The sequence below is a fragment of the Pogona vitticeps genome, chromosome 15, assembly GCF_051106095.1.
Source record: "Pogona vitticeps strain Pit_001003342236 chromosome 15, PviZW2.1, whole genome shotgun sequence".
Lineage (NCBI taxonomy): Eukaryota > Metazoa > Chordata > Lepidosauria > Squamata > Agamidae > Pogona > Pogona vitticeps.
Window position 1 is genome coordinate 2,893,060 of NC_135797.1, and position 27,576 is coordinate 2,920,635.

At 45.9% G+C, this 27,576-nt stretch overlaps 2 protein-coding genes across 2 annotated transcripts; one reads left to right on the plus strand and one right to left on the minus strand.

Annotated features, from left to right (window-relative positions):
• Positions 1-10,615: 10,615 nt before the first annotated feature.
• On the minus strand, positions 10,616-14,447 carry S100A7 (S100 calcium binding protein A7). Its single transcript, XM_020810810.3, has 3 exons — positions 14,225-14,447; positions 12,720-12,932; positions 10,616-11,379 (listed from the first exon to the last, which is right to left on the minus strand). Exons 2-3 carry the CDS (start codon positions 12,918-12,920, stop codon positions 11,215-11,217), a joined length of 366 nt encoding a protein of 121 aa, XP_020666469.3. The 5' UTR covers positions 12,921-12,932; positions 14,225-14,447; the 3' UTR covers positions 10,616-11,214.
• Positions 14,448-23,521: 9,074 nt separating this feature from the next.
• On the plus strand, positions 23,522-26,919 carry LOC110088485 (protein S100-A12). Its single transcript, XM_020810812.3, has 3 exons — positions 23,522-23,764; positions 25,375-25,547; positions 26,490-26,919. Exons 2-3 carry the CDS (start codon positions 25,395-25,397, stop codon positions 26,691-26,693), a joined length of 357 nt encoding a protein of 118 aa, XP_020666471.2. The 5' UTR covers positions 23,522-23,764; positions 25,375-25,394; the 3' UTR covers positions 26,694-26,919.
• Positions 26,920-27,576: the final 657 nt, after the last annotated feature.

The following is a 27,576-nucleotide window of genomic DNA, read 5'->3' on the forward strand; positions in this document are numbered from 1 at the left end:
GGCCCAAGGTTGGGGACCACTGATCTATAGGATCCCTTCCAGCTCTGCACTTCTAAGATCATCATCCATATTATGGTTTGCACAAGGCAAGCTGGTAGCAGAGGCTCTGCTTTGAAAGGGGATCTGCTTTGAGTTGTTCTTTGAATTTCCCATCCTTTTTTGCACTCTGGAGTACGATTTTTATGGGATTCCTTCCTTCAGCTTGATTTCCTAAACTCGACGCACATGTTTTTTCCACCGTTCGGACGGAATGCGTGCATGCGCGCTTGGGGAATGTGCCTCGTTGTACGGGCTTTGAGTAGGCAGGTCAAACAGCTAGGGGCACTTCTCTAATCATACCCTTTGGTGTTCTTTCCCACAGTCACAAACGGGCTTAACTTGGATGGCACATTAGGAACCTGCTTCTATACAAACCCATCCATTAGCCTTCAAAGGCGAGGTGTTTTTCTCAAGAAATTCCATAACAGAACCAAGACCAATAAGTGTGAGCAACATGTACTTTATTTATATGATCTTAGAGCCCATAGCAGCCAGGAAGGGCCGGAGGAAACTGGAACCAATTGGATCTTTGACTCCAGGGACATTCTGCCCAGTTCATCTTATATTCACATGTTGAAAGACACACAGAGGAGTAGGATGGGTCCCGTAGCCCAGTCTTGGGTCCTCAAGGGTCCATCAAGGCTCATCTCTCATAATTACACAGGGTCACACCGTGACCACCATGTTTATGAGCATAACCATAAGGGGCTATCAAATGATATCTTGGCTGGTCACCATGTCCATGTCCTTGACCCTCAGGGTGAAATGCAGCTTGGACAGAGTCTACTGTGTTGTGGTTGGGACCTTCTCATCCCTAGAAGTATTCTCTTTGATCTCACTTGTCAGCCATTACGTCAAGGATGGCTATATAAACGGGATGACTTGAGCCTTCCCAGCATCCAATCCATCGGGGACATCAAGAGGAACGAACCGGCAGCCAGAGTGAGTCCCTGTTCAGCATTGTCTTCTTTTCGGTGGAGTAGACTGGAGAACTTTGGAGCGTTGTCTCAAAAAGAGAATATTGATATTGTCTTCCCGGGTCAGCCAGGAGTCTGAGAAGACGAGGAACCGTGGGAGCAGTCCTTTAAAATGAGTGTTCAAGTTGGAGGAGGCATCATGATTTCCAACATTTCGACCCTGGAAATGGACATGATCCTAACCCTACCTGAGTCCCAGGTAAGGGAATTCTAGTGTGTTTTCCTAGATAGGTGGTCAGAGGTGTGAAACGTACACCAGGAAAGGTGAGGGTGGACTTGAATCCAAGGGGAAACAGAACTAATCTAGAATTCCAGAATTGTCCATCAGCCTCCTCTGTCGGTCTAGGAGCAGACGGATGGGAAGAGACCATACAAAAAAGCTTGTTCCTGGGACTGGATCTTCCGTTTTTCACAAGGACAGGAGCATCAGTGGACAGGAGATGGGCTTGGCTTTAAACCTAGAAAATTTTTGGAGTGCCATGGTTTCTTCAAGTAGAGGTGAAACTTAGAAACTCATCCCGTGTAGGAGAGAATAAATAGGATGTTAGAATAATGCCTGCCAAAATTTCACAGATATAAAGAAGGAAGGCATATAGGTTCCCCAGTTAGTAATGGTTCAAAGTTTTCTTTGCTGATGGTTCTAAATATTCTAAAATTTCTAAATATTCTATTCTAAAAATTCTAAATATTGCTCTCCTTTCTTAAATCTGGCTTTCTGACCTAATGAGTTTGGGCTGCTTTCTCACAGTCCAGGCAAATATGCACCCAGGGCAGGGGGAACATCGCAGTGTTTCCCAGCGTATTTTACGTTGATAGAAAAGGACCGTCCAGAATTTTTGGTGAAGGAAAGGATAGCTAGATGAGATTCCAGAGAGGAGGTGGTGGAGGAAAAAGCCTTAGATCTTCCCCAGCTTGGAAATCTCCCAAAATTATCTACAGTGGTGCCTCGTAAGATGAATTTAATTTGTTCCGCAGTTAATGTTGTCTTGCGAAAAATTCATCTTGTGAAACGCGTTTTCCCATAGGAATGCATTGAAATCTAATTAATGCATTCCTATGAGCAAAAAAAGTCAGAACAAAGTCACATTGGGTTTACAATGGGTTTAAGTGCTCTCTAAAGCCATACATATTGTGCAGATGATTTTAAATATTTCAATCAAACAATGTAACTTTTTAAACATCATAGATAAACATTTAAAAATCAGCAAACATGAGGCAGGAACAAAAAACAGAAAACATTTGACTTGCGAAGCATGGCCACAGGAACATTTGTCTTGCGAGTCATCGACCCCATTGCCAAAACCATTTGTCTTGTGAGATATTTTTCCTGCGAGGCATTTCTCTTGCGAAGCACCACTGTAGTTTGGACTGGAAGGGCTTCTTGGTTTTGAGGCGTCTCTTACAAGCTGACCACGTCCTGTCCCCTGCCAGTTCCTTCAGTAATTTTTGAAATCATAACTAAAGGCGATTCTTACAAAGCATTTATGACCAACTTTTTTTCCACCTGTGAAACCCTGTGACTAATTTTTCTCTTGTTCTCTTTGAATTACAGGACTCAAAGTTCTTTCGTGCCATTACTGAACTGGCTGAAGAAGTGGAAGTGATTGCTGTGGATGGACAACTGCCTTTTAGAAATTTTCTTGCTGTTACTGACCAACTTCTCTCAATCACTCTTGCATAAATGCACTAATCTCCAATAACTAGGAGGGCTGCCCAACAAACTGGACCAGATCCATGTATGTGACAGAAGGAACAGCTCGCTCCCCTCCCCCTTCCTGCATGAGACAATAAAGACGAACCCCAAATCCAACCTGCTGTTTTCATTCATCTTTTTGAGGTGACACAAGGGACAACAACTCTATCAAACCTACACACAGAAAGATAGATACACAGAATCTGTCCCCCCTACTTCAAATTCTGATGTGGCCAAGAGACCCCAATGGAGGTGTGACAGGCTGTTCCATTGCCACAAAGCTTAAACAAACAGATGGTCCACCATTTCTTGCACATTTCAAATGCCCTGAGATCTCAGCTAGGAGAGTCATCTGTGAGGAAGGGCTGGCCTTGGTGGAAACTGTTAGGGAAATCTCGGACCTCCTTCCCCGTGATATGTTCCTCACGGTGGATCCTCAGTTTCTAACAAGGGAGGAGAAGAACGGGAGGTGAGTTGGCTTAAAAACCAGAAAAGAACATTGCATTGCCATGGTTTAACTCTAGATAAGAGTCAGGAACTCATCCTTTGTAGGATAGGATAAACAAGATGATAGGATACCTGTTCAATACTTGCCAGCATTTCCCGGTTGTGAAGAAGGAAAAGATAAGGTTCTCTCGCTTATAACTAACTACTGGTGGTGCTAAATTTTCTTTACTGACGGTTCTAAATATTTCTCTCCTTTCTTAAATCTGGCTTTCAGACATTATGAGTTTGGGCTGCATCCTCACAATCCAGGCAAATACGCACTCAGGGCAGGGGGAACACCGCTATGCTTCCCAGCATACTTTACTTTGAAACCATGGGTGCATGGAATAAGCGATTCTGCTGGCCAATGGCTGCTGGAAATCCGATGCTCCCTGAGATGCCAGGGAGAAAAAAAGGAGAAAATGTGAAGGGTCTGCCGATCATCCACATTTTCCCCAATCATTTTATTTTGTTTCACTATTTTTTAAAAGGCTTGGTTGGAGGAGGGAGGAGGTAGAGAGGAATGTTTAACACTTTCCCATCCTGCCATCTTCTGTCTTGTATCCAGAGTTCCTCCTTCTTCTTTCCGCCATTGAGAAGAAAAGATACGGGATTTCCCCGGGAGAGAGAAAAACATCTGCAAACGGAGAGCAAACCTTGTGGAGGATCATGGGAGAGAAGGGAGAAGGGCCACTTTCCATCAGAAGCTGAATCCTTCCCAACAAATATCTCCTTTGAAAGATATTACCTTAATACAAGGATAACTCCCCCCTCCTCCAAATATGTGGCTGGACTCCAGAGTTCCTTTCATCCTTCGCTGTGGCCCACACCAGTTGTATATAGATGACGCAAGCCGATTCTCCACAATCCCATCCATTAGCCCTCAATGCCGAGGCGTTTTTCTCCCTCTCAAGAAATTCCGTAACAGAACCAAGAGCAATAACTGTGAGCAACGTGTACTTTATTTATATGATCTCAGAGTCCATAGCAGCCAGGAAAGGCAGGAGGAATATTGCGCCAATCAGATTTTTGACTCCAAGGACATTCAGCCCAGTTCATCTTATATTCACATGTTGAAAGACACACAGAGGAGCAGGATGGGTCCCGTAGCCCAGTCTTGGGTCCTCAAGGGTCCATCAAGGCTCATCTCTCATAATTACACAGGGTCACACCGTGACCACCAAGTTTATGAGCATAACCATAAGGGGCTATCAAATGATATCTTGGCTGGTCACCATGTCCATGTCCTTGAACCACAGGGTGAAATGCAGCTTGGACAGAGTCTATCGTGTTGTGGTTGGGACCTTCTCATCCCTTGAAGTATTCTCCTTGATCTCACTTGTCAGCCATGATGTCAAGGATGGCTACATAAACGGGATACCTTGAGTGTTCCCAGCATCCTATCTATCGGGGACATCGAGAGGAGCCAACCGGCAGCCAGAGTGAGTCCCTGTTCAGCATTGTCTTCTTTTCGGTGGAGTAGACTGGAGAACTTTGGAGTGTTGTCTCAAAAAGAGAATATTGATATTGTCTTCCCAGGTCAGCCCGGAATCTGAGAAGACCGCAAGACGAGGAACCGTGGGAGCAGTCCTTTAAAATGAGTGTTCAAGTTGGAAGAGGCATCATGATCTCCAACATTATGATCCTGAAAATGGACATGATCCGAACTCCACCTGGGTCCCAGGTAAGGGAAAGGTGGTGTGTTTTCCTAGATAGGTGGTCAGGGGTGTGAAATGTACACCAGGAAAGGAGAGAGTGGACTTGAATCCAAGGGAAACAGAAATAATCTAGAATTCCAGAATTGTCCATCAACCTCCTCTGTCGGTCGAGGAGCAGACGGATGGGAAGAGACCATACAAAAAAGCTTGTTCCTGGGACTGGATTTTCCATTTTTCACCAGGACAGCTGCATCAGTGGATGGAGATGGGCTTGGCTTAAAACCGAGAAAAGCTTTGGGGTGCCAGGATTTCTTCAAGTAGAGGTGAAACCTAGAAACCCATCCTGCGTAGGATCGAATAAATAGGATGCTAGAATAAATGTATAATGCCTGCCAAAATTTCACAGATGTAAAGAAGGAAGGCATAAAGGTTTCCCAGTTATAACCTCTTTAGTAATGGTTCAATATTTTCTTTGCTGATAGTTCTAAACATTCTAAAAGTTCTAAATATTGCTCTCTTTTATTAAATCTGGCTTTCTGACCTAATGAGTTTGGGGGACTTTCTCACAGTCCAGGCCATTATGCACCCAGGGCAGGGGGAATAGTGCTATGTTTCCCAACGTATTTTACCCTGATAGAAAAGGATCATCCAGAATTTTTGGTGAAGGAAAGGATAGCTAGATGAGAGGCGGTGGAAGAAAAAGCCTTCAATCTTCCCCAGCTTGGAAATCTCCCAAAATTATCTAGTTTGGACTGGAAGGGCATCTTGGTTTTGAGGCTCACCAGCGCCTATCCCTTGCCAGTTCCTTCAGTAATTTTTGAAATCATAACTAAAGGCGATTCTAACAAAGTGGTTATGACCAAAATTTTTTTTTCCCACCAGTGAAATCCTTTGACTAATTTTTCTCTTGTTCTCTTTGAATTTTAAAGCTATTTCGTGCCGCTGGTGAACTGTTTGAAGAAGAGCAAGTGATTGGTGGGGATAAAGAACTGAATTTTGAAGATTTTATTAATTTTTTGGGCCAATTTGTTGTCACAATCAATCCTGCATACATGGACTAATCGCCAATAACTAGGAGGGCTGCCCAACAAATTCAACGAGATCCATGTATGTGACAGAAGGGACAGCTCGCTCCCATACCCCTTCCTGCATGAGACAATAAAGAAAGACCCAAAATCTGACCTGCTGTTTTCATTTATCTTTTTGAGGTGACACAAGGGACACCAGCTCTATCAAACCTACATGCAGACAGACAGATAGATACACAGAATCCATCCCCTCTAATTCAAATTGTGATGTGGCCAAGGGATCTCAATGGTGTTGCGTCTGGCTGTTCCTTTGCCACAAAGCTTAAACAAAAAGATGGTCCACCATTTCTTGCACATTTCAAATGCCCTGAGATCTCCGCTAGGAGAGTCATCTGTGAGGAAGGGCTGGCCTTGGTGGAAACTGTTAGGGAAATCTCTGACCTCTTTACCCATGATATGTTCCTCACGGTGGATCCTCAGTTTCTCACAAGAGAAGAGTGGGTGGTGGGTGGGTGGGTTGGCTTAAAAACCAGAAAGGAACGTTTTCCATTGCCATGATTTCTCCAACTCCTGATATGTTAGAAACTCATCCTTTGTAGGATAGGATAAACAGGATGATAGAATACCTGTTCAATACCTGCCAGCAATTCACAGTTGTGAAGGAGGAAAGCAGAAGGTTCTCTCACTTATAACTACTAGTGGAGCTAAATTTTCTTTACTGATGGTTCTAAATATTTCTCTCCTTTCTTAAATCCGGCTTTCTGACATAATGAGTTTGGGTTACATTCTCACAGTCCAGGCAAATACTGTACGCACTCATGGCAGGGGTAACACCGCTATGCTTCCCAACATACTTTACTTTGAAAGAGTGGGTGCATGGAATAAGCGATTCTGCCGGTCAATGGCTGCTGGAAATCCGATGCTCCCTGAGATGCCAGGGAGAAAAGAAGGAGAAAATGTGAAGGGTATGCCAATCATCCACATTTTCCTCAATCATTTTATTTAGTTTCGCTATTTTTTAAAAAAAGCTTGGTTGGAGAGTGGAGGAGGGAGAGAGGGATGTTTAACACTTTGAATCCTTCCCACCAAATATCTCCTTTAAAAGATATCACCTTAATACAAAGATAACTCCCCCCCTCCTCCAAATATGTGGCTGGACTCCAGAGTTCCTTTCATCCTTCACTGGGGCCTACACCAGTTGTATATAGATAACGCAAGCAGATTCTCCACAATCCTATCCATTAGCTTTCAATTCCGAGGTGTTTTTCTCCCTCTCCAGAATTTTCATAACAGAATGAAGAGCAATAACTGTGAGCAACATGTACTTTATTTATATGATCTCAGAGTCCATAGGAGCCAGGAAAGGCAGGAGGAATCTTGAGCCGATCACATTTTTGACTCCAGGGACATTCTGCCCAGTTCATCTTATATTATACGTTGAAGGACACACAGAGGACCAGGATGAGTCCTGTAGCCCAGTCTTGGGCCCTCAAGGGTCCATCAAGGCTCATCTCTCAGAATTACACAGGGTCACACCGTGACCAACGAGCTTATGAGCATAACCATTAGGAACTATTAAATTATATCCTGGCTGGTCACCATGTACATGTCCTTGAACCTCAGGGTGAAATGCAGCTTGAACAGAGGCTACCGTGTTATGACTGGAACATTCTGATCCCTAGAAGTATGGCTATATAAACGGGATGACTTCAGCCTTCCCAGCATCCTATCTATCGGGGACATCATGAGGAACCAACCAGCAGCCAGAGTGAGTCTCTGTTCAGCATTGTCTTCTTTTCGGTGGAGTAGACTGGAGAACTTTGGAGTGTTTTTCTCAAAAAGAAAATATTGATATTGTCCTCCCAGGTCAGCCCGGGATCTGAGAAGACCGCAAGATGAGGAATTGTGGGAACAGTCCTTTAAAATGAGTGTTCAAGTTGGGGGAGGAATCATGATCTCCGACATTTCAACCCTGGAAATGGACATGATCCTAACTCTACCTGAGTCCCAGGTAAGGAAATGGTAGTGTGTTTTCCTAGATAGGTGGTCAGAGGTGTGAAACGTACACCAGGAAAGGTGAGGGTGGACTTGAATCCAAGGGGAAACAGAACTAATCTAGAATTCCAGGATTGTCCATCAACCTCCTCTGTCGGTCGAGGAGCAGACGGATTTATTTAATTTTATTTATTTATTTTATTTATATCCCACCTATCTAGCCAATTCAGGACCACTCTAGGCAGATGGGAAGAGACCATACAAAAAAGCTTGTTCCTGGGACTGGATCACCCGTTTTTCACAAGGATGGGAGCATCAGTGGACAGGAGATGGGCTTGGCTTAAAACCTACAAAAGTTTTGGAGTTCCATGGTTTCTTCAAGTAGAGGTGAAACTTAGAAACTCATGCCATGCAGGTTCGAATAAATAGGATGCTAGAATAAATGTATAACGCCTGCCAAAATTTCACAGATATAAAGAAGGAAGGCATAAAGGTTTCCCAGTTATAACGTCTTTAGTAATGGTTTCAACATTTTCTTTGCTGATGTTTCTAAATATTCTAAAATTTCTAAATATTCTATTCTAAAAATTCTAAATACTGTATTGCTCTCCTTTCTTAAATCTGGCTTTGTGACATAATGAGTTTGGGCTGCTTTCTCACAGTCCAGGCAAATATGCACCCAGGTCATGGGGAGCATCACAGTGTTTCCCAACATGTTTTACCTTGATAGAAAAGGATCATCCAGAATTTTTGGTGAAGGAAAGGATATCTGGATGAGAGGCGGTAGAGGAAAAAGCCTTAGATCTTCCCCAGCTTGGAAAGATCCCAAAATTATCTAATTTGGACTGGAATGGCTTCTTGGTTTGGAGGCATCTCTTACAAGCTCACCAGCGCCTGTCCCCTGCCAGTTCCTTCAGTAATTTTTGAAATCATAACTAAAGGTGATACTAACAAAGTCCTTATAACCAACTTTTTTTCCACCTGTCAAACACTGTGACTAATGTTTCTCTTGTTCTCTTTGAATTACAAAGTTATTTCATGCCACTGATGAACTGTTTCAAGAAGTGCAAGCGATTGCTGGGGATGCACAACTGAATTTTCAAGATTATGTTGCTGTTCTTCGCCAAGCTATCTCAGTCAATATTGCATACATGGACTAATCGCCAATAACAAGGAGGGCTGCCCAACAAACTGAACGAGATCCATGTATGTGACAGAAGGAACAGCTCGCTCCCATCCCCCCTCCTGCATGAGACAATAAAGACGAACCCCAAATCCGACCTGCTGTTTTCATTCATCTTTTTGAGGTGACACAAGGGACAACAGCTCTATCAAACCTACACACAGACAGATACACAGAAACTGTCCCCTCTACTTCATATTGTGATGTGGCCAAGAGACCCCCGATGGTGTTGTGTCTGGCTGTTCCTTTGCCACAAAGCTTAAACAAACAGATGGTCCACCATTTCTTGGACATCTCAGCTAGGACAGTCATCTTTGAGGAAGGGTTGGCCTTGGTGAAAACAGGGAAATCTCTGACCTCCTTACCCTTGATATGTTCCTCACAGATTCTCCACAACCCCATCCATTAGCCTTCAAGGATGAGGAGTATTCCTCTTGCCCTTCCAACTTTTGTGGTTCTCTCTACACTTAACTATGATCCTCATAATGGGCTGGGAAAGAAATGGATTGATCTTTTTCTTTTCAGGAACAGAATATTGGTGCCGCTTATTTCTACCAAAGGGAAAACAAGCTGAGAATGATTTGTTCTTGGCTGGGCAATCAAGAGCCGTCCCATTGACAAAAGGCCAGCTCCTCCTTTCTGGAGTTCGGTCTTGCTGAGAGACGTCTTTGCCCAGAGCCAAACTTGCACTCTAAATCCAACAGCTGGCGCAGAAGGTTCTAAAAGAACGAGTTGTGTGTGCCAGGCACCAGCTAAGACGTGCCAGTCCACCAATACCACCCTAGCACATGTCCACCTGAGGGCACCTCACTTGTCAGCAAGGACACCAAGTATATGGACGGGGTGGCTTCAACCTTCCCAACATTGCATCCAGCTGGAACATCAGGAGGTGCCAACCTCACAACCCTCCCTTGTCAACAAGGATGCCAAGCTTTGCAGCCATATGTCAAAAACTAGAGAAAGAAATGGCATTTGATGAGTCCTGTCTCTGTTTGTGGTGGAGCTGTTAGTTCTATGATGGCAGAGGAGAGAGTCTAGCAAGTACCGTATTTTTCCGTATATAAGACTATACTTTTGTCTAAAATCTTTAGACTAAAAATTGAGGGTCGTCTTATACACGGAAGTAAGCTGAGGAGAGAACAAAAACAAGTGGAGGGGAAAGCAGGGATCGAAGCGATCCCGCAGCACTTTGATCCCTTTCCCTCTACACTTGCAAAGCTCCACTTATTTTTCTTAATTTTGGATTAGAAAAGTGGGGGCCGTCTTATACATGGGGACATCTTATACATGGGAAAAATACAGTAACAGGAGGTCCCGCCCTCTGCTGAAGAACTTTGAAGAACTGTAACTGGCTAGTGAGGATGGTGATATCGAATTGAATTACCGTCACTCTTTTTTTTTTGCCAAGTGTTTCAATAACTGGCCCGCCAATGAAACACACACCCCTGACCAATAACCAGGAGGGCTGCCCAGTAAACTGAACCACGTCCATGTATGTGACCACAGGGACCGCTCCCCACCCTTCTTGCATGAGACAATAAAGATGGATCCAAAAATTTCATCTGGTGCTTTTATTCATCCTTTGGAGTTCACACAATGAATAATTCGTAAAACGTACACACTCAGACATACAGGTACTTGTTAACCCATCCCTTCTAATTCAAAGTGCTTGGGTTGTGACACACCCAAGAGATCCTGGCGGTGAGGAACCAACTTGGCTACCAAGTTTCACCAATGGCTACCAAAATTTGATGCATGGATAAGCCATTCAGGAAGTCAACAGCTGCTGGAACTGAATGCCCTCTGCGAGGCCATGGAAAAAAAGCAAGAGAAATTGTGGAGGTTATCCAGATAATGGATATTTTCCCGTTGATTTTATTTTATTGCATTCCCCCCCAAAAAAACAGCCTTGGTATGAGAACAGAGGAGTTACACACCTTCTGGGGGGCTAATTTTTGCACTCCTTTGCACGAACGGGTGGTTTTTAATCTGTGCTGATTTATTTATTAAATTTCTAGGCCACCGTTCTGACCATTGGAGGAAACCCTGGGGAGACCCTCTTATTGCTAAGGAACACCGACAGAAAGGGAAAAGATAGGAAAGATGCACCAGCTTGTTCTCTCGGGGGGGGGGGGGAAGGGGGCAGCGGGGGTCCTCAGTCCTTGTCCGGGCCGCAACGGTCTTCACCGTGACTGATGCGATGGGCATCATCCGCCAGATGGGCAAAAACCCTCATATACTCCTCAAAAGTCAGGTTCTTGTTGTTATCCACGTCGGCTTGTTTGAAGAGTTGCGGGATGTATCCTGGGCGGTTCCGGTTCTGTGAGGGTGAAATGAAAGGGCGTTAGAAGTCGTGCCCGCAAAAAGAAACCTAGGGAGATATTCGGTCTGAAAATTGGTCCCTCTGGACTTGGTGTTGTGGAGACGGAGTCAGCAGTGTTCTCCAGGTCATCCCAACATCTCTAAGAACAACCAAGTGGAATTTCTGGATTCCTTGGACGGTCCGTCCCATAATTCTCCATGGTTCGAGTTCTGCCTGGCACACAGACACTCAAATTTGACTCGCCTGGGAGGAAGGCCTCAACTGAAAGGCTTTGAGGCCGAGCTAGGCCTAGCTCCATGCACACTTCCTGTTTATAACTAACACCAGGGCAGGGAACAGGAAGTCTAGGCCTAGCTCAGCCTCAAAGCCTTCCAGTTTAGGCCTCTTCTCCCAGGTGAGCCATGCTGAGGTGTCTATCAGGTAGAACTCCCAGAATAGGGAATTGTGGGATATGTAGTCCAAGAAATCTGAAACTCCCATTCCTTAGCAACGAATCACAGGTTGGTGGAGCCTTTCTCCCCATATGAGCCTGCCGTGGTTTTAAGATTTTGAGGGAAGGTCTTTCTTTCAGGCCCACCACCTTCAGACGTATTTATGAATGTAGGGCAGGGCAGTTTGGAGGCTACTCCAACGGGTGTAGAATAACTATTCTTGAAAGATTAGGTTGGCCTCTTCTCTACTCTCTCTCAGCCTTCCCTTTCTGGCACGGTTTTTAATTATTGAACCCAACAGAGATGTACTGCAGAGGGGCTGTCTGTTTTTGTTCCTTTCTGATTCAGGGGCTCCTGTTTTTAAAAGCATTTGTCAATTGCTTTCATTACAGCTTTTAAATCCGTGTTCCACGTCGAATTGTTTTAATTGTAGCGATCTTGAAGCCTTTGGGGTCTTTGTTAAAACACACCTGTCAACTGTATTCATGGCTCTCTCTCTCTCTCTCTCTCTCTCTCTCTCTCTCTCTCTCTCTCTCTCACACACACACACACACACACACACACACACACACACGTCCGCTGTATTCATGCTGTTAACACTTCCTTAAAGCGGGTGCATTTGTGCTGTTTCCAGTTCATAAAAACGAACACGTTAGTTCTGCCGATTCTATTGGTATTTTGCTAACCCGTGTATGTCAACTGCCTCCTTGCTATTGACAGGCATTGCAGTCCTGCTATGAAAACAACCCTGCTTATTACATCCCCACAGCTCAAATTTGGTGAAAATGTGATTGTACAATTGTACACACACACCCTCTGTTTGACCCCCCAACTGGCTGTGAGAACCTCTGCCTTGCTCCATCGCTTTGCCCCCAAACCCCTGAACCTGGATCTTGTTTCACTCACACAAGCGGACAGAAAGTTTGGTGCCTGACACTTGAGAAGCTCGGTGAGATCCTTAAGGCTCAGGAGGTCATCCTTGCCCTCCCGGGACGCATACTGGTGGTAGATGTCGACCATAATTTGCATCGCCTTCTCCAGGGTGCAGACGGGCAGACAATCCCCTTCCGCACAGGAGGACTTGGGAGCGGGTTTGGTGGCTGCCATTTTATGTTGAAGCTGGAAAAAAAAAGAAGGTGCGTAAGATCAATTGTACATGTCCGTAGACGGTTACCCTTAAAAACACGGGGGATCTGGAAAATCCAAGCTCAAATAGGGCCTCTATTCTGGAAGTCTTGTCCGATGGCACTGGGAAGGCGAGAAAAACGGCGTCTTCTCTGCGCCTGAGATGCATGAACCCCTCCAAGCGCACGAGCTTACCACAACAGCACACCGGGAGGTTTTAATCAGCATGCAGAAATGCCCGGATTATCAAAATGGAAGGGGGTTCCAAAGATTTCTCTCCTCTTCTTCTTTTTGGATGACACATCCCAGAATCTCCCGGCTAGCACGGCTAGCGCGCTAGAAAGGAGAGGCTGGGCATCGCCGTCCGAAAAAGAAAAACAAAACTTTTCTAGGCCCCACCCCCAAAACAAACAAACAAACAAACCGTACTCCTTCAGGCTGGCCTCTCACATGCAAAGTTGACTTGGGTTACAAAACTTTGTAAGTAATTGTGGTATCTAAGGCAGAAAATCTACTCAATGGTTTTTTTTAAGTAACTCTAACTAAAGCAATTTAAATAATTCGTATTAGGCTTCTTTTCATAACACTTCAAATGCACCGCTAAGAATAAGCAACCTCTAAAAGATCCTCTCCTCAGCAGCCCTCCTAGGTTCCTATAAACCCAAGGTTGTGGCTTCCTTGAGGGAGTCCGTCCCTCTCACTTTTGGTCTTCCTCTCTCCCTGCTGCCTCCTGCTTTACAACGGAAAAGAAAGGCAGTTTGAAGAGTGAGGCTCAGCCCCAGTTAGCTTTGGAAGAAAGAAACGGTCATTAGAAGATGGGAGACTATGAGTTGCACAGTTAAAGGCATCTGGGTTCAGCAGGCGGATTGGTGACCAGGTCAGCATCCTTCCTACTTCTATGAGAGACAGTTCCATTAATCGGATAGGATCTCTTGGGGAAAAAATTGAATCTATCAGTACAAATTTATGTGTGCCTCTGTGTGCGTACGTGTTCATAAACATATGAAGGCACCGAATTATTATTATCAATTGCCAAGGTTTCACTTGAGAGATTTTCCACCGAAGGCTGTGGGTCTTTCAAAAGACCCACAATGGCTCTGCATCAGCTAAAACCCAGCTAGCTCTTTCTGGCTCCCTTCTCTCTGAAACCACACCCCCCCCCCCCCAGATTTCCTTGGGGAGCCCAAAAACAAACGAACGGATAACGAATGCCTGGAAGGCATCCGTTCTACAAGAGACACCAAGCTGCGCTCTATCAAGAGAGATTTAATCGAGGAGACACTCACCGAACCGGCTGGCTGATTCCAAAATGTGGTTGTGGGTGATGTCTGGGTTGTCCTACTGTACCTGCAGCCTTTATATACCTCCTCGGAGCCGGATTTCGACAGAGGTGACGAAACCAGCCTCTGCTGTCCGTGGAAGGGGAATTTATCAACACCCAGGACTCATTATGCAGTCAAAGAGCTGCTCGGCGCATTAATCCTTCCTGGTGCGATACTACATGGGTTTGGAAACTCCCCAGCCGGGCCACACCCGCTCCGGCGGCTTCTGATCCGGCGAAGGGGGTGCCAGGGGACGAACGCCGTTCACCTTCGTCCTGCCAAATTGTTGGGCTTTTTTTCTTACAAACGCCCGACCACATGCGTGTTGCAATTCCTAGCAGAAATGGGAGAGGGACGCGTCGAGCCCTCTGTGGGCGACTCTGGCAGAATTATCACGAGCCACTCCTTAGCAGGTGGCGTCTTCCCCTCTTCTAAATCCCAACAAACCACTGAAAACGAAGCCGGTGCGAAAATGGGAAAACCTACAAGGGCATCATCGGTCATTGTTAACAGGGAGGTGGGGGGGAATCGACGCGGAGAAGGGACAACGGGCCACATTGAGGACATCGCCATCCCTGTGTAGGGTCAAGTCCATTCCGAGTCATGCCAACCCATTCTAAGGTTTCCTAGGTAGATCGTACTCAGAGGTGGATTTTTCTGGGGCCACTAATGAGACCCTCCAGCTTTCCCAAGGCTACACAGGCTGGCTCTTCTTCCTATGAGTCCGAGCGGGGATTCGAACTCCCGACCTCTGGGGCCATAACTGAGGCAACGCTGAAGGCCTCGTGGGAAGCCCAGCCCTCACCCTCAAGTGGTTCTCGGAGGGGACAAAGGTCATAAACAGAGCTTTTCCGGATCAGCCCCTAAGGCACATAGTCAAGGAAACGTGGAACAGGGTGTGCCTCAGAACACACATTCTTGCCATGGGGGAGTCCCGATTCAAGAGGAATTGAAGGCGTTCCTTGACTTTGATTTATCTTTGCATCCGCGAACCTTAAAAAAGCTATTGTTCCATCAAATCTTGGTTCTTTCTCAATGACCGTTGAGCCTGGTTGATGGAGCAAGAAGCAGGTTAGGCCTCAGGTTAAGAACGTCAGCGAGATGTCACTCAGAGCATCAACTGGATGGTCATCAAGATCAGAGCTTCTCAACCTTGAGTCCTCAGACGTTCCTAGACTACAGCTCCCCAAAGCCTACACCACTATCTCTGCCAGCCAGGATTTCTGGGAGATGTAGTCCAAGAACATTTGGGGACCCAAGGTTGGGAACCACTTATCTAGATAATGATCTAGGTTTCTCAAGACCATTATCACAACTCCTAAGAAGATACTATTCTTCACTTCCTCACCTCCTCGCGCAACTGCGAATCCTAAGGGCGGTCACGCAAGCTGTTCATAAACACACCACAGCTAATTGCAGCTAACTGATGATGTGCCAGACCACGTCTGAGTTGTGCTGTGAGGCGCACAATCCCTTCTGTGGCCAAGGTGGACCCCGGCATCTTGTCCATGACCTAGAATAAGCCACAGAGAATTGCACAACGCTGAAGGAACCACAGATAAAATATGGGCCATCAGCTCCTGCTAGGCCGTATCTGACCCAGATGATCTAGCCATGAACCAGGAATTTTGGAGCCTTGACAGCTGTGTTCTTCCTGATCGCCTCCCTGGCAACTTCTCCAAAAAGACAGATGTAAGAGGAGAACGGCTGTAAATATTTACACGTCATTCTCCTTCTCTCTTTCCATTTCTACCAGAAAACCATCCGTAAGCCAGAAGATAGAAAACGTGAACCATTTGTGCACAATGCACCTAGCAAAGGGCAGGTGAATCAAATCAATTAATTAATTAATTAAAAAAACTAGGAGAAAATCACATTATTTGGGGTGTAACCCCAAACGGTCGGTCACACCCTCAGAGGTTCATGAGGAAGAACGTTGAGATCCAGACTCAAGAATGAGAAAGCCGATGTAGAGCAGATGACACAACGCGATAATTATATTTTGATTGACTACCGCAACAAATGTCTTTTACGGGAACGTCAAAGGCTTTGCTTTCATGACCTCCCATGGGCAAATAATATCTTAAGCAAAGCAAGGCAGTGAGCTCAACAGGGGGGAAAAATCCTGCAACTCATTGCACTTCTAGTAAATGTTTTGCAATTCTGATTTGAAACCCATGACACGGAATAGCTGGCTGGCTTGATGACGAGGCTTGGAAAGCGAGGTTCGATGAACGCTGATGAATGAGATTTGCTGGGCGAGGCATGGTTTTGTTGGCAAAGCTGTACTAATGGGAAATCAGGAAAAGACCGGGGAAGGGTTTCTACCTGGTGCCTCATCTCCGAAAAGGTGGTCAGAACTCAGTGACCCTTTTGAGAAAGAGCCAATGTTCTGGAGGGCTTTGGCGGGTCTTTCTAAGAGCTTGGAGGAGTCATTGGTAGGTAAAAGGCTAACTCAGTTTCCCCCATGGGAAGAGTCCGGACCACCCAGCGGACACCAGAGGAAAGAATGAACCAGATCCAGAAGAACAGATCTGTGTTGCCTTTTTCTTCTCTTCCCACCGCCTGTAAAGTTTAGATCAGAGAGAAGAAGAAGGGTCAGCCCTATTGATAAGCAGAGTGTCATCATCAGTGGTGGTCCTATCTAGGACAGGTTGATGGCGCATCTTTACAGGGCTTGTGAATGTCTTCTGCAGTAGGGGAAAAGTTCTTAACTGTTACAGCAGTATGATGATGGAACCCATTATCTTGGGAACACGCCAACACTGGAGAAATTTGAGAAAATGGGACAACAGTTTTTGAGATCTGCTTTAATTTGGGTTCCTGCATTGAGCAGGGAGTTGGACTCGATGGTCTTAGAGACCTTGTCCCACTCCTTTATTCTATGATTCTATGGTCAGCAAACAAGGCCTTCGAATATTTGAAGATGTCCATCGTGACATCTCTCTGCCTTCTCCTCTCCAGACGAAACTCTCCCAGATCCTCAACCGTTCCTCACAGGTGTGGAAGACCAGTTTGCTCAGAATTGTTTCCCCTTCGGTCACGCTTCTTGTGATCCGTGGCACCTTCTTGATATCCTTGGATTTCAAGATTGTATGCCTCTTGGGGCAGAGATTTTTGCCCTTCCCTGTTCTTCACCAGAACAGCATGTCCACAGGTGGAGTGATGCAAATAAAAAAACTGCGGTGAGAGGTGTCGTAAAGTGGAAGTCTTGTTACAAGGGCTCAACGCCTCTTTCCAGAAATGGCTCGAGGCCTCTTACAGCACAGCTGGTTGTGCAACCAGATGTTGTTGTAACTCTAAGAGCAATAATGTGGGGTCGCAAAGGATTCCACGAGGAAGGAAAACTTTTCTCTGAGGGATTAACCATGTTGGTCTCTTGAGGTGGTAGCCACCACGACACGCGTGGCTCCCGGAAGCCCACCTGGTTTTATTTAATGGCCCACACTTCTTGAGATGGTACCTACCCCCCAGGCATGAACTTCAGGTGGCCAACCTGTGCCGGAATAAAATCTACCAGTCTTCTCGGCACCACAAAAATCAACGAAGGCCACCAGCATTGAGGGATGAACCTGCTGGGAGGTGTCTTGTGCCCTTTTGACGGCCTCCTCCAGAACATGGGCTATATTTCACAACAGCTGTTCAGATTGTGGGGGGGGGGGTGTTGTGTTTGTCTAGAGAGGGTGGCCCCGGCGTTTGTCTACCACACCAGCTATGACTTAAGAACTCCACTCCTCGTCTCCTTTAATTATTTTGGCTCCCGAATGTAGTTATGAAAGCCTTCCATAATTTGATTTAAGGAGGTGACCGTAGACAGCAGGCTGTCATCCCGCTCCACCATTTTACTAATCCTCCTCATTCTCCCCCCTTCAGCAAGCTGGCACCAGTCTACCCTCCTGGATCTGCAGGTTTACAACATCAGCAACTTCTTTTATTCATCAGCTGAGGGCGGACAGCTGTCACGGCTCGGTTGGCCCTTCCTTCCTTGCCCGTTGGGCATCGGTGCCTTCTGTGTAACCCAGACTGGCACACTCTCTTCTCCCCAAAATTACACACAATGCTTTGCCTGCAACTTTGGTCTGCAGGATTCAAATCCTGGCCTTCTTGGATCGCCTTTCCTGTCTCTTGTTCGAAAGTTGGGCGTTGGGGAGGCTCGTTGTGTCCAAATTAGGGAGGAACCAGGAAAATGTCAGCGCAACAAGAACAGTCAAGGGATGGGAAATCAAACCCTACAAGGAAAGATGGAAAGAACTGGCTCCATTTAGCCTTGAGAAAAGAAGACCGAGGGGAGATAGGATAGCACTTTTCAAAGGAGTCCTACAGAAGAGGGACAGGATCTGTTCCTGATCATCACAGAGTACAGGACATGTAAGATTGGGCTCAAGTTATGAGAAGACAAATTTAGGCTGTATATCAGGAAAAACTTCTCAACTGTTAGAGCTGTACAATACTGGAACCAATGACTTTGGGAGGTAGTGAGTGCTGCAGCACTGGAGGCATTCAAGAGAAAATCAGACAGCCATCTGTCAGGTCTGTCTTGACTTGGCTTCCTGCCTTGAACAAGGGGTTGGTCTTGATGGCCTCAGAGGCCCCTTCCAGCTCCATGATTCTGTGATTCTATTAAATCCTTCCAGATTTAATGGAAGTGAAGAAAACTTATATCGTGCCAAGAGGACCATTTATTGGAGGAGGCTGGAACACCAACCCACCCACCCACCCCAAAAAAACTGGGAAATTACTCAGACTTCTAGTTCTGTTTTTTAAAAAATCTCATTATTTTAAAGTCAAACTGTTTGTAAGAGTTGGGGGTACTGTTGGACTGCACCCTGTTTTAGATAATTGTTTCTTCCCCAAAGAATTCCAGGAATGACAATCCGTGATTTGATTTGATTTACTATGATTTGGCTTGGCTTGGCTTGATTTGAGTTGAGTTGAGTTGATTGCTGAAAATGATTCTTTTGAAACTTCATGGATTCATCGAAAAGGGTTTGGAGGTGGCACGCTTCCCATCTTTGATTTAAGAAGTTCTCCCCACCTTCTCCACCTCATCACTCAAGGAGATGCTTGGCCTTCTTAGACAGTGGTCATCCTTCGTTTAGAAGACCCACTGGCTGAAACCCAGTTTCCCAATGACACATACAGTATCTAGTGCAACAGCCCAGAAGTGGTAGGGCAGAAGTAGCAGGAGGGTGGAAGTGGTATCCACCAAGAACGTACAACAGTCTCCGGCAAACACCATGCAGTCAACTGCACAACCGGGCCATGGACCGCACAACTGATCGCCCAACCACAACACCAGCCACACAGTCATGGACTGCCATGTAATTCTGCATTACCTCCATCTGAACAGGATTTCTGCCACTGAGTCAAAACTCTTCCACTCTTTCGAGGGGATAAATATGCAGCAAAGAGATATACTCTGTTTCCCCCTTAATCTTAGAACTACAGAGCAAGAAGGGATCTTCTAGATCATCCAGCCCCTCTCAAGGAGGCACTGTGAGGGAATCAAACTCCCAACTTCTGGCTCCACAGCCCAAGACCTAAACCACTGAGCTGTAAAAGCTGGTTAACTAAGAAAGTGAGGTCAGGGGGTAAAACTTGGGCCTTTTCCAGCTGTAAAGTAGGAGGGAAATGACATTTAAACGCACACACACCAGTAAACGAACAGATAGACTGTCATATGATATTGCCGCTCTCCTAAAATCAGAAGGCTTAGAAATTTAAGACGACATACTTGAAAGCTGTGTTTAAGAACCTTTCTGTGAGGGAAGTCAATCCCAATGAAGGGAAGGGAAGCCAAAGCATGGCGATTTGATAACCTCTAACCAAGTGTGATTGAAATACAACAATGGCCACACCCGTCCAAACCCAGCAACTTGGAGATAACCATTGGGCTCTTGGAGAAGGCTATCGAGGAGACCCAAATTAGGATCCCAAATAATAAATTGACCGGATATTCCTCCATAAGGACATATCGGCTGTGCTGCCATCAAATACAATTAGACAAACCTGCTTTGGTTATTTATTTATTCGTGTATTGATTGCATACCCGCCTATCTAGTGGCATGCCACTACGCAGGGCGGTTTTCAATGTAGAACATAATTTTTTTTTAAACTCCATCGCCAAACATTAATCATAATCTTAGAACGGCAGAGCCGGAAGGGACCCCATAGGTCATAGAGTCCAGCCCCCCGTCAAGAAGGCTCAGTGGGGGGGTTGAACCGCCCAACCTCTGGCTCCACGGCCAAAGGTCTAAACCACCAGTTCTAAAAACACCCTTAACCTTGTTGATCTCGAAGCTTGCAAAAGTGAGGCGGGGTGTCGGTTGGCCCTTGAGCAACAACAACAACAACAGTTGACTCGGCTCGGAATCAGAAAGAGGAAGAGTCGCAACGGGGCTCCCGAAAAACAAGGGTTTCAAGAACGGAAACCACAGACCCGAACCACAGAAGGAGAAGTTCGATGGGGCCTTTCGAAGAGAGGTGCTCTCGAATTTGCAACTGGCAGTTGAGAAACTCTACGAGCGTCTTCACGACTTGGTTGCAACTCGAGTAACGAAACCTGCTGGTTTCATTGCCTTGATAGCGATTCAATTTTTCTAACATGATGGTAGGTGTGTCCCGAAAACATGGAGTTTATTTTCAATGTGATAGGGGTGTTGGAGCAACATGGGAAGGTGTTGGGTTCCAAAGACGACACGGACAGGTTCTTCCCTGGGCTGCTTGGTGGTGGACCAGCACTCAATATTTTAGTTGGTTTTATGGCTAAGGAAAGACATTTCCATGTTTCCTTCCCCCCCCCCCCAAGCTTTCTAGCTAGAGAAGTAATCGGACAGCTTCTCTTCCTGGATTTGTCTCTGGAGGTTCAGATCTCCGAATTGCTGCGTCTCATTTCCTGACCGTTCGTAAATGCTGGGATCAAAACCCAGCCGGCAACTCCGGTTTCAGAGGGGCCGCACATCCGCACCGGGCTTTAGCTTGCGGTTTGCAGGAGCCGAACAAAAGTCTAGTTCCCTCTCTCCAAAACCAGCCCTTTGGAGAACTCCTGTGAGGCGCCAAAGAAAGTCCGGCCTGGACTCACAGCACCTCTGAAACCGGAGTCGTCAGCCCTCACTGGGGCAGTCCAGAGAAGGAACATCTTCAAAGTTGTCGTGATGCCCTGCCTGCCAGTTTCCGTGTTCCTAGAGACATGACAAAGGGCCCATTCTTCCACGGTGACACCAGTTTGGGAAAGTCACTGGGAATGCTGTGGGTCAACTTATTACAGGAAGAGTGAAAGAACGAAGCCGCAAAGGAGGAAAAAGAAGGGAATCCATCTCCTGCCCCTTGAGTCATTGCTGATATAACTCATACCAAAGGCCTGGTTGGGCTGTGCCGGATAACAATGCACTGCCTTCAGCATTTCGGGGAATCAGACACCCAATTGCTCCATCATCATCCAGCTACGTGCCCGATCCCGATGGTGCAAAGGGTAGAAAAACGGGTTCCTTGGCCAAGCCAGTTATGGAAATCCTGGTCCTGAAATTCAGTGGCTTTTCCTCGATCTACTTCCACCTTTTCTTCATTCTCCTGTCAGAGCGCCTGACTCGTGATGGCCGGTGGGGGGCCCCGAAAGGGTCAGTCCGCCCCCGTTCGAGTGCAAAGATTTGAAGGGGCTTTGTGAAGGGCTGTGCTTTTTTTGGCATGAATGGCACTCAGCACTTCCAAGACCTCCTGTCTTGACTGTGCATGCTACGACCCCGCAGCCCCAGCGGGGCCGGGAAATCCCTTCCGGGTTTTAGTCCGCACTTTGAAGAAGCTCTTGAACCCAATTTTGAGGGTAAGGTTCAGCAACTTGAACCACTATTATTAAATTAGGACGAGTGGCTTTGTCTAACCAACCTTGACCTCCAATGACTTGGAGGATGCTTCGAGAAGGATCTTTGATGTGACCCTTCCATCCTGCCATCTTTAATTTTTTTTTTCCTGTTAGCAGAAAGAGAAAGAGATTGAAACAAAGGATCACAAATGAAGGATGACAGTAATCCTTCCTTCCTTCCATCCTTCTTTCTATCCATCATCATCTCCTTCCTTCTATCCATCATCCTCTCCTTCTATCCATCAACTCCTTCCTTCCTTCTATTCATCAACTCCTTCCTTCCTTCTATCCATCATCATCATCCTCATCTTCCTTCCTTCCTTCCTTCCTTCCTTCCTTCCTTCCTTCCTTCCTTCCTTCCTTCCTTCCTTCCTTCCTTCCTTCCTTCCTTCCTTCCTTCCTTCATCAGCTCTTTCCTTCCTTCTATCCATCATCATCATCATCTCCTTCTATCAATCATAATCTCCTTCATTTCTTCCTTCTATCCATCATCCTCTCCTTCCTTCTATCCATCATCATCCTTCCTTCCTTCCTTCATCTTTCTTTCTGTCTGCCCTTCTTTGGATCAGAGCGTTGTATCAGAGCCAGTATCAATCCTACATTAAGAGCTACATCCACTTGTTTGGCACGTGTTGATTTGTGCCATACGGCACTAGCATCTTCTGCTATGGAGTAGCAGAGCAACTTTCCAAAATCTTGCCTTTCCAGCTAACTCCGCGCTTCCCCTCTGCTTCTCTGTTCTGAAGCACAGACCTGTGTTTTTCAAGGGTTTGGTTTCAGGCGGCTGCATTTGCATTGTACAGTATAGGGAAAGATCTAATGCAGGTACTCCCATAAAAGCATGAGAGAAACAGGGATATTGCAAAACCGAAGCCTCCTCTGGTGAAAAAAAACCTGTGTACCCTTCTTCGCACAGCATACACGATTCCATAAAACTCAGCTCAAAATTTGGGATACAGGAAAAACTTGTATCGTTCCCTGAATAACACTGTATACCAAAAAAAAAAGTATATTAGGGGAGTTGTGTTCAAGCCACATAGATCAGGCATACAACACGAGGTGCAATTATAAAGGCACATTTCTGTGTGTTGTGTGTACGTTGTTTTTCTTTTTCAGTCAGGTTATGGTAGGTGTTGAACCAGCCGTCTTACGACTCCGCACATGTCAAATGTGGCTATAAATAGATTTCCGCGCCCCTTCTACTCTCCCGTAAATCATGACCCCCAAAACTGGGACCCAGGGCTGTCGTTTCTCGGTTGGGTTGCGAAACCTCTGCTGTCATGCAACGAAATTAAATAATTAAAAAAGAAAAGAGGATTAGACTTTAATGTAAAGCATGTGGGCGGTGGGGGGAAAACAGTGGCATCTCTTCATTCGCCCCTAGTTATACTTCCTGGATGGTTCCTTTTTAATTTTTTTTTTCCCCCAGAGAGGATCTACTTTGCATCCGAGATTTTGTCACCAGGGTGTGTCCGGCGTTGCACAAGGTGAAGATCTTCCAAGAGGGCAGGGGAAGGAGCAATAGAAACACCTCCATGCAGGGAAGAGACGCCGAGAGGGGTATAAAAGCCCGGCCGGTCTTGGCCACGAGCATCCAACTCTCCGCTTCTCTGTCTACATCCTGCCAAGCCTCTGGAAACTTTCGGGTGAGTGCGGCCCCTTCTCTGGGGCTCCAGAAAAGCAGCCCACCCCAAAGGGTCTGCCTCGGAAAGATGTTTGCCGGTTGCAAAGGAAGGGGGATATTCAAAGTGGAGTGGATCGTTCTTTTTTCTAAGGGGCTGTCTTGAAAGGGGGTTTGCCTCAGGCCACCAAAACGTAGGGGACGGCAAAATCTAGAGCTGAACCTACTCAGTTGTGTTAAGAAAATTAACTGCTTGATTTATTTGTTCTTTCTTCCTCTCTTTCTCTCTTTCTGTCTTTCATTCATCATTATGCTCTTTCTTTCTTTCTTTCTTTCTTTCTTTCTTTCTTTCTCTCTCTCTCTCTCTCTCTCCCTCCCTCCCTCCCTCCCTCCCTCCCTCCCTCTTTCTTTCTTTCTTTCTTTCTTTCTTTCTTTCTTTCTTTCTTTCTTTCTTTCTTTCTTTCTTTCTTTCTTTCTTTCTTTCTTTCTTTCTTTCTTTGCTTTTGCTTTTGCTTTGCTTTTCTTTCTTTCTTTCAACCATAAGCTTCTTCTTTATTTTGCTGGGACCCCCACCTTCTTCCCCACAGAGCGGGCTCATGCCTGTGTCTTCCCCAGCTGAGTTGGCGGGGGGAGAGAGAGACCCACACCACAAACCCTGAATTACACCCTGGGGTTGTTGTTTTTCAATCCAGTGCCCCTTTCTGAAGCCAGCAGCCAGATATTCTCCACGTTCCCGCGTGGTCTATTTGTCTGCATCCAGAGTGCGGACTGAAACCCGGACCGCTTACAACCTTTGCCTCCATCCAGAGCTGGAGAAACCCAGGGTTCCTGGTGGGGCAAAGCTAGCTAGGAACAATGAGTATCAAATCTGTTTGGCTGTGAGTTTGTTCTTAACTCAGAGGACGAGCACAGAAATAACCTCTTTCCCTGGATTGATCAGGAAGCGAAACTTTCTCTTTGTTTCTCCTTGATCTCTTTCTTCTTAGACTGCTGTAAAGGGCAGCCGTGTGCAAGCTTAGCAATAAGAAACATAAAACAAAAGGGAAAAACAATTAAGGACATAGGCATTGGGGTCACCTTGAATACTAAGTGGTATATTTTATTGTGAGCTTCCATAGAACAAGTCCGTATCAGGGTGAGAAAGCAGAGACTATAAGGCAAAGCATTTCTACAGGGTTCTAACGTAAAGAGACAGTGGTGGTTGTTAGACTCAAATTCTGGTGTGTGATGATTCAAGTCCCCTGGCTGGTATACAGTTCTTTTCTTCTGAAGCCTTGTTCTGTAAGGGAACCCCAGGATATAAAAACAACAGCAGAAACAACATAGAGTAATGAGATACGAACCATGGACTTTATTTGTTATCATAATATTTCACATTTGGTAATGGCTTAAGAACCCTTGGCTAATATTTAATCTCTCAACATGGGTATGAAGCATATGTATATATTTTCTCAGCTGTTTCTTAGATAGTGCCTCTGCACTACACAGTTAGAGTGGTTTGATCCTGTTTTATATGTCATAGCACCACCCCATGGGATCTGTAGTTCCAGAGAGACTTAGTGGTTAAAGTCGTATCAGACGTCTATCGCCGGGAAGCGTAGACACTCGCCTTAAACTTCTCTATCCTCGTTTCAGCTCCTCCCAAATTTGGCAAGATGAAAACTCTTATGGAGCAAGGTCTAGAATGCGTGGTCAACATCTTCCACCAGTACTGCTTTGGAAAACATCCTGATGATTACCTACAGCCTGGAGAGTTCAAGAAGATGCTGAAGGAACAAGCACAGCCATTCTTGAAGGACACCACACCTGTGAGTGGTTTGTGGGGGGGTTGGAAAGTCATGGGTCTAGGTCAAAGTTGAGTCCAGGTTGGAAGAAGATTAGGTGGTCGAGGTCATGGACGGAGGATGCTGAGGTGGGAAAAGGACTAAGTTTAGATCAAGTTAATCTCCGCATTTTTTTTTCATTTGTTAAGATCACTGATTGGTCCCAAAGCAATGTTCAGTGAAAGAGACATGCAAAATGTTCACCAGAAATGCATTTGGGAGGAGAAAAACCCATTTTGAATGCCAATTTTGAAGCCTTGAACCGTTGGAATTGACAAAATTTTGATTTGGGGGCTTGCAACCATCTTGGTTTCCTGGGTGGGAATTCCACAGGCAAGGAACCGATGCAGAGACTGACCTATCTCGTATATTCTCCAGCCTAACCTTTCAGGGCGGTAAAGTTCTGCATTTTGTGCTCAATTTTATAAACACCAAGGGGGCCTTGAGGCCCACCCTAAGTAGATTTGCATGCTATGTGTCATGATTCCATTCATCCAGAGTTTTCAAGTCCTAAGAGGGCTAAGTTTGAGGCCCTGCATGCCACAAGGATGGGTTCCTCCAGCCATGAACTAGGGTTTTTAATGTATTAGAAGAACTGAACATCTGTTCTAGGTACCTCAAGAAATTTTGCACTTATTGGTTCCTTGAGCTCTCTGTTCTGTGTCTTCCAAGAACAAGGTTCTAACACAACTAAGTGGAGCTTAGCAAGTGGAGGGTTCTAACACAAAATTGGGAGAAAATAACTTTCTGGGCTTAAGGGGTAGTTCTAGAAGTTTTAGTCCAACGAAGCATCTTTTTGATGCTCGGGGTTCTAGGTACGTCAAGGATCCCCAGTGAGAAATCCTTGCTATTCTGTTGCATCCAGCCTGTTCCAGCCTGTATCCTTTTTCTAATCTACTTTTTCTTTTTCCTCCTTTCTTTCCACAGGATGGTGTTAGCCAGGACGCTTACATCGACCAGCTCTTTAAAAAAGCGGACAGGGACCACAACGGCAAGCTGAAATTCACGGAGGTTATAGTTGTGGTGGCCGGCGCCCTTATAGATGCCCACAACCGGTCCCATGGACACGAACATGGCCATGGCCACGGCCACAGCCACGATGATGGCCACGGCCACGGCCACAGCCACTGAGATGGCCAAAGGCGTTGGGTCAAAGGCATTGAGCCCATCCTACCTCTGAGGGTTCCCACTGACCTTTTGATAGCACCTCCATCCTTATCCATTCTCCGTGGTTCTGATTCGATGTCACGAGGATTCACCCTTAAAATAGCTCTTTAGAAAAGCCACCAGTGTGAATTGTTTGCCTCTACTCTTTGCGAGTCACGATGAAAGCAATAAATTTTATTTCCCACCAATATCCCCGAATATCCTCCTTGTCTCATTTTGATAGAATCGCTGGCCAAAAAAAAACAAAACCACAAAGTCCACATGAACCGTGATGGTGAACTTGTGGCTGACCTCGATTTGTCTTTGATAGGTCTGTTATAGATCAATTTACAGGGGTTGTTTGATCTTGGGTGGGCAATTAAGAGCGGTTGGCTTTACAAAAGATCCGCTCTTCCATTGTTGATTTTTACAGCGTCAGCTGCCTAGATCGCATTTCCTGGACTGGAGCAGATCTCGTCAGATGTACAGCCTGCAAACCCCACAGACAGATGCCCACATGCATGCAGGGGAGGTGGGACAATGCAAGAGAAAGCAAAAAGGGATCATAATGGAAGTTGGGAACTCCTTCAACAATTATTGGCGGGTGACCAGCGCACGACAGCACGGCTAGGCAGATTCTCACACGCAGGGTGCACAGAAGGATTTGTGCCAGCAAAGAAAACCAGGGAAGGCTTGAGCCCTCAGATCAAAAACCAAAAGGCGATGGGCTCAGACACACCGGGTGGGGGGTGCTGTGTGATAAAAAGGACTTTACAGAAAATCCAGGGTCAACCACACCGCAATGCTCAGAAGCAACCAGCAGAGGGTGCCCCAGGAAAAGGAAAGAAACAGGTTGCATGGTTCAGTT